The sequence below is a fragment of the Artemia sp. Qi Xiang Cuo genome, chromosome 9 (assembly GCF_049724085.1).
Source record: "Artemia sp. Qi Xiang Cuo chromosome 9, ASM4972408v1, whole genome shotgun sequence".
Taxonomy (NCBI): Eukaryota; Metazoa; Arthropoda; class Branchiopoda; order Anostraca; family Artemiidae; genus Artemia; species Artemia sp. Qi Xiang Cuo.
This window is the reverse complement of record NC_142802.1, coordinates 55,503,415-55,513,865: the sequence shown is the minus strand read 5'-3', so window position 1 is coordinate 55,513,865 and position 10,451 is coordinate 55,503,415. Positions and strand designations below refer to the sequence as shown.

Here is a 10,451-nt window from a genome sequence, read left to right as displayed (position 1 = left end):
ATTTTAATAAATTATTTAATAAAATGTGCCTTTTTTAAAATATATTATACCCTTAGTCTTAACATCTAAAAGAAGCTAAAGTAATGTCATCAGTCAGCATTTAAGAGGCCTAACTAATTATATTATAGGAAATTATTAATCCAACTACTAAGATTTTTCATTACTAACTCTTTTGGTAACACTTAATAATCTAAATCTGAAAAAAAAATTAACTGGGTTCCTTTTGTGTTCACTAGTCATTGCTAGATGACAGTAATAATTAAGGTCAGGTAGGAACAGGGACATTCCTTAGGCTTTCTCACGCCTAGTATATTATAATGGCCTTATATTATATGAAATCCATTGCACATTCTTATTTTCAAGGAAAATTCTAGTACATTATTTTGTTCTAGTCAAGACTATTATTTCATAGGAGCAATAGCTATGTTTTTGCTATCTTGAGGGGTCAGAGGCTTTGTGAAGATGTAAAATTAAGGGTAAAACATTGTGGTATTTAATAACGTTTCATTTGAGTAGGGTCTTTCCTACTAGGCAAAGCAGTTGTTGAGCAATCAATACTCTGGGTAATGTACTTCCTCCTATCCAAATCAATTTAGACCCCTGGTTGGCAGCAGGAATAATACTTACCTCCATTAAGACCCTGTTTTTTTTCAGAAAGAAGAGAAAAATGTGGGTCCGCCTTTCAATCTTCAGTGAAAAGGAAAGAGAGGAGAAGGGCCAGATTGCCTTGGTTAAGCATATGTTGCTTGTTCTCTGCCCTTCAATCTTAAGTGAAAATTAAAGAGAGGAGAAGGCAAGATTGCCTTTGTTAATCTTATTTTGAGGGTTCTCTGCCAAATCTTCTGTTATCTTTAAAGAGAGGAGAAGGCCAGATTGAGGTGGTTAACCTGAGGTTTCTTGTTCATGACGAGGAGAAGTTTTTAAACAACACAAGGTTTACAAAATATGAGTATTTTGAAATATTAGCAAAAGTAAAAGACAAACTAACAAAAAATCATACCAACTTTCGGAAGCCAATACCACCTGAAATAAAGTTGGCATTAACATTTCGATATATTGCCACAGGTATGTCAATGACATCATTACAGTATGACTTTAGAGTTGGCTTGTCTCCAGTATCTAGCATAATAAAAGAGGTTTTCAATGCTATTTATGAAGCTCTAAAGGATGAACATTTAAGACTGCCTGACAGAAGGGATATGGAAAAAATAAGTGTACAATTTAAAACAAAAACATCCCTTCCAAACTGTGTGGGAGCCATGGATGGTAAACACATAAGTATTCAGTGCCCATATAATGCAGGCTCCCAATTTTACAATTATAAGAACTATCACAGTACAGTTCTGCTAGCTACATGCAATGCAAATTGCCAGTTTAAGTTTGTAGATGTTGGCACATATGGGAGTGATAGCGATGGTGGGATATTTTCAAGATCCAAATTTGGTCAAAAAATAGAAAGTGGTCAAATTAAACTTCCAGGCCCCACCCCATTGCCAGGAACTAATAAAAACTTTCCTTATTACTTTGTTGCTGATGAGGCCTTCCCTTTAAAAGACTACATAATGCGCCCATACCCTGGGAATAGGCTTTCAGAAGAGCAAAAAATCTACAATTATAGAATTTCAAGTGCCCGGCAATCAATTGAGAATGCATTTGGTATTTTTGTACAAAGATTTAGAATATTTCGGACTGAGATTATTCTCCAGCCAGAAAATGCAAAATTACTGGTTTCAACTTGTCTCTGTTTGCATAATTTTCTAGTCCAGACTCGTGGAACTCAGACTGATCAACAAAAAACATTAACTAGCTCTGTCTTATCTGAAGGCAGACAGTTTGGAAGCAATAATGCTTCAAGAAATTCCCAATGCCTTAGAGATAATCTGGCTAGATATTTAGTTTCATCTTCTGGAAGAGTACCCTGGCAAAGGGAAAGGGCATTGCGTGGCAGTTTCTAAATTTTTGATGGTTTCCTATTTAACTACAGTTTCATGGCAGGCATGCCTTTTTACACATTTTTATTTACTTTATGTTAAAAAGCGCCTCTTTACCTGGTTTTTTTGCAATCTCCAATTGAATTAAAATACCAAATTTAGCTAGATTATTTTTTTTAAAAGAAAATCTAAAAACAGTTGTTACATTTCAAAACGAAGCCATAAAAAGGTTAGAACTATTTTCTCGTATCATGTTTTTATTGTGGTACTAGTATTATTATTGTTAATTATTTACATTGCTGGAATATTTGTTATTTTTTAGACCTACTAGCTATTTTTTCATACAATTTAATGCTTACCAAAGAGAAAAAAGAAAAAGCTTTATTGAGTTTGACTAAAAAACTGAAAATAAAATGAATGATTAAATAAATTTTTGCATTGCTTTCATAATTTCCATCTGGCACTCTAACTTTGAGTCCTCTGGTACTTTTTTTTAGATGGGGTAAAAGTGATTGAAGAAAGTACCACTCTGGATCATGCTGATCTTCACTTGGCTTATCTTTTTTTTCAATTGCTTGCTGTTTAAAATAACCAGCAAGGGCTTCTTTCAGATCTGTCTGATCTGCAGGCCCAGTTTTTCTTCTTTTCTGATTTTCATTATGGCTTGTAGATGCATATATTTGCTGCCTACTAGAAGTTTCAGAACTTGGGATATCTGTTTCCATATTGTTGATAATATTTTCTGCACTAGATGCAATAAAATTAATGTCATTCACATCATAAAAGTTATTTTGTTGGCTGCTAACTGGAGCCTCCGAAACATCCATATCAGGAGAAGTGGCAAAAATACTTGTAGTATAGTCCAAAGGATTCTCACTACAGACACTTCCTATATTCTCTGAATAAATCTCCCCTGAAATGTTTTGATCTTGATCACTATTTCCTGTTGTTTTACGTTTCCTTTCAATTATGTGTTCCGAAAGGAAATTCATTCTTTGCACAAGCTTTAGTTCATCTGGCTTTAAGCTTGCACATGCACCAGAGCCACTTGGAAGAGATCTCCCTTTTTTCTTTAGACGAACATAACGCTCCCTCAAGTTTCCCCATCTTTTCATAAGTTCAGTAACTAGAAAAAATAACAATTATTACTAACTTTTTCAACTTTTCAACTTTAAACATACTCATTTTATAGCCCAATTTTTATTGCAACTTATTTGTGAAAAATACTGAGAAAATGTTGTTGATTTTTCTCCTAAATTCAATGGAGCACCAAAAAAAAATATTTTCTAGACCATAGAAAGTCAAGGTTTGATTGGAAAAGAAGGAAAACTTACTGCGTCTCGAATTTAATTTTTTGAAACAAGCACTTTGCCTATATTCAAAAACAAAACATTTGTTACTGTACTAACTGAAGTAATATCTATATCAACTGTCCTTGAAGATAGTTAAACCAAGCCTTACTGGGGTAGCTTACAAAAAATCTATTTGTTTTGGAAAAAAGAGCAAGATGCTTGTTTCTTGTTAAAAGCAGGGGGTAAACTTTTTAAAAGCAGGAAGATAACTTATCCTTGGGCTGGCTGGGCTCAAAATTTTAGCCCAGCCATCCTAATTCAGTCAAAATTCAGTTTCTATACAGAAAAATGGAAAAAAGCAGATACAAGGATATCCACATCTCTTTTAGGCTCTTAGACAAAGGTACATATACCAAAAGGCTCTGCATACTTTACCAAATGCACCTTTATTACTGTCTTCACAATATTAAACACAAAAATTATGCCAACAGCAAGTGGAAAAATAAAAGAACAGAGGAAAAAGATATTACTACTCTCAGTATATCTGAAAATAGGGAGATAGATAGGAGAAGTAAATTATCACAATTTTTAAAGAATATACTATATCCTGCTATAATTTAAAAACTTTGTTGATAATAAGGATAATCTAACTGCAACAGTCAAATCTTTGTACTAAATTATTTCATCATTTATTTATGTTCTTACTAAATTTGGTAGTTGACATAGGCTATCTGGGTCAACAAACCCATCTAAATGTATTGAGATACCACAGAAAGAATTACTGCAGCCTACTGTGAATATGCTCTTTTTAGTGAATTCTCTCACAAATAGTTAAACAACTTCTAAATTAAAGACTATTTTTAAATGCAAGTTTCGCATGTTGGAAATGTAAATAAAGTATTGCTGTAAAATTAATATATATAGTCTATTGCCTAGGCTATAAACAAAACTTTGCAGATTATTTTGGCTTGCAATGCTTTTGTACTTATTTCCAATCAAAATTTAGCTCATAATGTACAATTTTATCATTTTAAGAAAAAACAATTAGCCTTAAATAGCTCATCTTGGACCCAATCATGGAAAATGGCAGTAGGATGCAAGGAAGCACTATAGATTACTAGCTTGACAAGAAAACACAGCTTAATAAACTTAAAAAAAAATTATTTTGAAATTCCATGTTGTATGTCCTTTTCATATAGGCCTATCATGTTGGTGTTTCTGACAATGCCCCTTATCTTCCCTTAATGGTCCTGGATATATCCATAAGATATCCCTTATAAAATTTGTATTAAGTAGTTTTTTTTTTTCTATGATCTTAAATCTCCTACATTTGAGGATAATTGTTCCAATAATTGGTTTAGTTCTGAACAGGCAGAGCAAAAGAGCATTTATCAAAGACATTCAAAGGGTAGAATACCTAGGTCTGATTAATCTGGTTTTTATTCAGCTCTTAGTAGAAAAATAACTGAGTACATTTTTAATTTGTTTACCATTACTTTCAGACTTTACCAAATGCACTCTTATTAATTTTGTCACAATATTAAACACAAAAATTATGCCAACAGTAAGTGGAACAATACAAGGAAAGAGGAAAAATATATTACTACTCTCAGCATATCCTCCTATAATTCAAAAACTTTGTTGATAAGAAAGATAATCTAACTGTGTCATTCAAATCTTTGTACAAAATGGTTTCATCATTTATTTATATTCTTACTAAAGTTTCATAGTTGATACAGACCTATCTTTCTGTGTCAACAAATCCATCTAAATGTATTTAGATACAACACATAGAATTACCGTAGCCTACTGTTAATATGCTGTTTGGAGTGAATTCCCTCAAAAAAGTTAAACCACTTCTAAAATTAAAAACTATTTTTAAATACAAGTTCCATATGTTAGAAATGTAAATAAAGTGTTGTTGTAAAATTAAAATATATAGCCTATTGCCTAGGCTATAAAGATTATTTTGGCTTGTAATGCTTTTGTACTTATTTCCAATCACCTATTTTTAAATACAAGTTCCATATGTTAGAAATGTAAATACAGTGTTGTTGTAAACTTAAAATATATACCCTATTGCCTAGGCTATAAACATTATTTTGGCTTGTAATGCTTTTGTACTTATTTCCAATCAAAATTTAAGGTCATATTGTACAATTTTATCATTTGAAGAAAAAATATTTAGCCTCAAATAGACCATATTGAATCCAATCATGAAAAATGGCAGAAGCCTAGGATACAAATTAGCATTATAGATCAGTAGTTTGATAGGAGAAAACAGCTTAATAGACTTAAAACATATTTTTGGATTCCTTGTTTTATGTTCTTTTCATATATCATGTTTGTGTTTCTGACAATGCAACTTGTCTTCCCTTAATGATCCTGGATATATCCCTAAGGTAGCCCTTATAAAACTACTACATAACCAAACATATTATCTTAGTCTTCATTTTTTTTTTCTCTATGATCTTAAATCTCTTTCATTTGAGAATCATTGTTCCAATAATTGGTTTAGTGCTGAAAAGGCAGAGCCAAAGAGTATTTATCAAGACATTCAAAGGTTAGAATACCTGACAATACCTAGGTCAGATTGAGCTAGGCTAGTTTTTATTCAGGTCTTTGAAGAAAAATAACTGAGTACATTTTTCATAGCATTGCTTTCAGAGTGCTGAAAGTTTATCAAAGCTTATCCTAGCCTAGGGATACAAATAAAAAAAGACACAACAAGACTTACCATGAACATTCTTTCCAGCCAAGGCAAAGCTATTGCTTAGACTTTCCCAAGAGTTTAGTTTTAATGGTCTATCCTTGAAAGAAGGATCTTTAGAGCTATACAAATATTTTCTAGACTTACTGCATTCTTTCCTGCTGATGAAAAAACTTGGGCTCAAATTTTCCAAAGAATTTAGTTTAAACTGCTTATCCTTGAAAACAGGGTCCTTTGAGCTATATACACTTTCTAGCTTGTACAAACTCAAATATTTACTCTTTTAAGTTACATTTTGCTTAAACGTAACCGTAAGAAGTTGAAATATGTTGAACTTCTTCCGTCAGAGCTCTAGCATTGCGTTTTGACTTACGGGTACGGTAACGTAAGGTCTTACGGAGGGTTATAAGCCTTAAGGTGCTTTCACATTGCTACGTCATGCCTTTCACACTGCCTTATGCGTCTTATGTAACCTTTCACATCAAGAAGTTACGTTATGTTTTGGTCGTTATGTTCTCTTACGTTCGACGTAACGTAGGATTTTTACATAGCATAACGAACATAGAAAATAGAGTCGGGCTCTATTTTTACGTTACGTTACGCAAAAGTTTCAAGCTTTGTGGGATAAATGGACTCCCTTGATGAAAAAATAATTGACTTTGTCAAACAACGTCCTTTTTTGTACGATAAAAAGCAGATGGACTATAAGGACTCTGCAAAGAAGCTAAACGCTTGGTCTTCATTTGTTGAGAAAATCAACAAAGAATGTGGAAGAACTTTTCTTGGTAAGTTTCTTTGCTACTTTTCATAGGCAAAACTGGTTTAAGAAATGCTTTTGGGGGAGGTAGAAACCCCAGTTTTATGACTGGTTGCCACCTACATAATGTTCGTTTTCCTTTCATTTCCTTTGTTTCAGTATCTACATAGGCTAGTACTCTTTGTACCTTTAAAGCCTAGTAAAAGAGCCTTGGAAGGTGATTCCATCATAGCTCACAGTTATTATGGTGGTAAAGGTGCAGTGTAGCTCCCCCTGTAGTATAGGGTGCAGAGGCCCTACAAATAGAACTGCAATATACAGTAAGAAGTGTGTTGTTTGCATTCTGCTTCTACTGGATGTTTGCTGCAATCTGTGCAACTTTACAACCCAATTGATTGAATAATATACCCTTAGAAATAAGCTTTTTTTATCAGGGGGAGCTACACTGCACCTTTACCAAAGTTATTAGGGTGGTAATGGTTCAGTGTAGCTCCCCCGGTAGTATAGGGTGCAGAGGCCCTACAAATAGAACTGCAATACACAGTAAGAAGTCTGTTGTTTGCATTCTGCTTCTACTGGATGTTTGCTGCAATCTGTGCAACTTTACAACCCAATTTATTGAATAATATACCCTTAGAAATAAGCTGTTTTTATCCGGGGTAGCTACACTGAACCTTTAACAAAGTTTTTAGTTTGTTAAAGGTGCTGTTGAGCTCACCCGGGAGTTTAGGTTGCAGAGGACCTACACAAAGAACAGCAAAACAAAGTAAGAAGTCTGTTGTTTGCATTCTGCTTCTACTGGATGTTTGCTGCAATCTGTGCAACTTTACAACCCAATTGATTGAATAATATACCCTTAGAAATAAGCTGTTTTTATCAGGGGGAGCTACACTGCACCTTTACCAAAGTTTTTTTTCAGCTGTGATGGAAATCACAGATTTGCCCTCAGTCTTTGGATTTTGTCTTTTTGCCATTGGATACTAGAGCAAAAATACCTTATAAGCAAACCTGCATGCCAAAATGCCACTTTTATCTCCCTGGCTTTTCAAGATAGAGTAAATTGCTGCCATTTGATTGATTTTTTTAAACTTCTGTAAGTGACCACTGATTTCAATATTGTACTATAATATAATGCAACTCTGAATACAAATAGGTATTAACATCAGTGGCATAAATTCAAGCCCCTAAAGTAATAACATGCTTAGACAATGAGTAGCTCTGTACTTCTTTATGATGCTATAAATGACAAGTTTTAAGTTTAGTAGATCAACATGGAGATCAATGTTTTGCAATAAATAAACTTAGTAGCCTATGCCAAAGCTTTTCAAATTGCAAATCCAGATTGTATCCATAGCTCCTAGAAGATTAGTGGTTATATCTAAACTTTACATAGCACTCTAACTGGCCTTTGCCATTGGATTAAACTTTACATAGCACTCTAACTGGCCAAGTTGTCTTTCATTGCAAGATGCTTCCTATTGCTGTTTATTTAATAAGTCTATTAGCCTATAACCCCAGTAAGCAATTAGTAGATTGTTTTCCCTCAACTTTTGTGGAAAAATCAATTTAACTACAACAAAATCCAAATCGATCTCAGTTTTAAATTTAACATTACTATTAAAGAAGGATTATAGGGGGAGGCGATTTATCCAGTTCATTTATTAGAAAATAGACAAAATGATACTTCCTAATACTGAACTTTTGAAAACTCAGACACCTCACGGCACGATATTTGTTATAAGTTATTTGCTTCTCTAAAATAGGTGTCTAAGAGGCAAATGTAGGAATAATACACTTTTTAGTGATCTATTTTTATAATTGCTGCCGCTTCGCGGCCAAAAATAGGAGGGCTAAGCTCCAGGTCCTGGTCCCTCCCAAGGTTTCAGCAAATGACACCTCTGCATTGTTTGAATTGTTACTTGTTTTACAGATATTTCTTTCATTGCAGTTGAGGACCTGATGAAAAGATGGACCGGCCTTCGGGAAAGATATTCTAGGATCAAGAAAAACTTGAAACCCCCAAGTGGATCTGGTCTAGCAGATGTCGACATAAAGCCGGGAGAGGTAAAAATGCTGATTGCGATGGATTTTTTGAAAGATGTGATTGTGCCTAGAAATAGAAAAACCTTCAGCAATGTTAATCAACCTAAGCCAATGATGACTGATTATACTGACGAGATCCAGCCATATGCTTCAAGTGATACTCAAGGAGAAGTTACCGAAATAGAATCTGATAAAGAGATTGAACGTACTTTCATTATTTATTCCCCAGAAGATTTATTACAGGAAAGTTGCGATCCAGGGTCTGCTAACTTGTCGAAAGAGGAGAACCTACCAAAGGAATTCCCAGTATCACCTGGTCCTGTTCATCATGTTAAGAGAAAGAGATCAGGAGTCAGTACTTCTTCTAAAGTGAGGGAAGACAGCAGTGAGCTAGAGGAAACCCTGAAGAACTACCTTGTTGAAAAAATTTCTTCAAAGAGAAAGAAAGATGACACAAGTGGTCCCACTTCAGATCCAGATTTCATGTTCCTTCAGTCGATCTTACCCCATTTCAAGCAAGTGGCGCAGGAAGACAAACTGGACTGTCAACTTGAGATTCTGAGTATCATCAGGAATTATAGAAAGAAAAATACATTGCATACAGAATGAGCTTCTTTTGTAATTGAAGTTACCTTTTTCATATATTTTTTTGTAAACGAGATTGAAATAATGTTAATAACCTTTCTGAGATTATTCTTTGCTTTAATTCTTTGTTGCAGTCATCCATAAACAGTTTACAAAATTAATTAAAGGAAAAAAAAAGTAAAATATCGGGACTAATCAAAATGAGCCTTGAAATGCCCTCTGCATTTGTCCTCTCACTGAACCAGCTTCAGTCATGAAATAGTCTGCCAACTTGTCTCGTAGGTTTCGGGTAGGTCTTGAGCTGTGGTTGCTAGTGGCCAGGCGTATATCTCCCAAGCCATCAGATGATGCTGAAGAGCTACCTTCAGGAGTGACACCTCTATTGACAATAAGGAAATTGTGAAGGCAGATTGCTGTCTGCACAATTTGACAAACTTTTTCTCTCTGGGCTATTATCTCTGTTCTAAATATGCGAAATCTTTGTGATAGAAGCCCAAAACTGTTTTCTATTATCCTCCTGACCGAGTTTAATCGATAATTAAATATCCTCTGTTGATCATTCAGTTTTTTGCCAGGATATGCTCTCATTATGTATGGTTTCAGTGGAAACGCTTCATCACCAATCAAGAAGTGGGGAAAAGCTATATCTGAGCCTGGTAGCAATTTGTTTGCAGGAAACTGTATGCTTCCGTTTTCAATGGCTTTTCCCAAATCTGATCTTGCAAATATGCCACCATCGCTTTCACTGCCATAGGCGCCTACATCAGTAAAGCTGAATTTATAACTGGCATCACAGACAGCCAGTAGTACAAGGCTATGGAAATCTTTGTAGTTGAAGTCCAGAGATCCACCTTTGTTTGGACACTGCATCCTTATGTGCTTCCCATCTATTGCACCTACACAATTTGGCATTTTGTATTTCTTCAGAAAATCGTCTGCAATTTTTTCCATTTGACTTTTTGAGGGTGGTTGCAGGTAAGTTGGTGACAGACTATCAAAAACAGCCTTTAAAGTTTCACTTAGAATTCCACTAACTGTAGAGATTCCCAGACGGAAGTCGTAATGCAATGAAGTCTTGGAGGCTCCTGTTGCCAGGTACCTCAAAGTTAGTGCCAGCTTGACTTCAGGAGAAA

The 10,451-nt window shown here is 34.6% G+C and overlaps 2 protein-coding genes across 2 annotated transcripts; one reads left to right on the top strand and one right to left on the bottom strand.

Moving 5' to 3' along the window:
• Nucleotides 1-2,190: 2,190 nt before the first annotated feature.
• LOC148948835 (uncharacterized) lies at nt 2,191-6,063 on the bottom strand. Its single transcript, XM_089094105.1, has 2 exons — nt 5,961-6,063; nt 2,191-3,057 (listed from the first exon to the last, which is right to left on the bottom strand). Exon 2 carries the CDS (start codon nt 3,044-3,046, stop codon nt 2,243-2,245), a length of 804 nt encoding a protein of 267 aa, XP_088950231.1. The 5' UTR covers nt 3,047-3,057; nt 5,961-6,063; the 3' UTR covers nt 2,191-2,242.
• A 432-nt stretch (nt 6,064-6,495) lies between these two features.
• Nucleotides 6,496-9,462, top strand: LOC148948834 (uncharacterized). Its single transcript, XM_089095035.1, has 3 exons — nt 6,496-6,718; nt 8,639-9,248; nt 9,453-9,462. The coding sequence occupies exons 1-3, from the start codon at nt 6,562-6,564 to the stop codon at nt 9,460-9,462; spliced, it is 777 nt and encodes a 258-aa protein (XP_088951161.1). The 5' UTR covers nt 6,496-6,561.
• Nucleotides 9,463-10,451: the final 989 nt, after the last annotated feature.

Coding starts and splice junctions, on each gene's coding strand:
- LOC148948835 (XM_089094105.1), bottom strand. CDS start 3,046: ATGAAAAGATGGGGAAACTTGAGGGAGCGTTATGTTCGTCTAAAGAAA.
- LOC148948834 (XM_089095035.1), top strand. CDS start 6,562: ATGGACTCCCTTGATGAAAAAATAATTGACTTTGTCAAACAACGTCCT. Junction 6,719..8,638: donor ATGTGGAAGAACTTTTCTTG/GTAAGTTTCTTT, acceptor CTTTCATTGCAG/TTGAGGACCTGATGAAAAGA.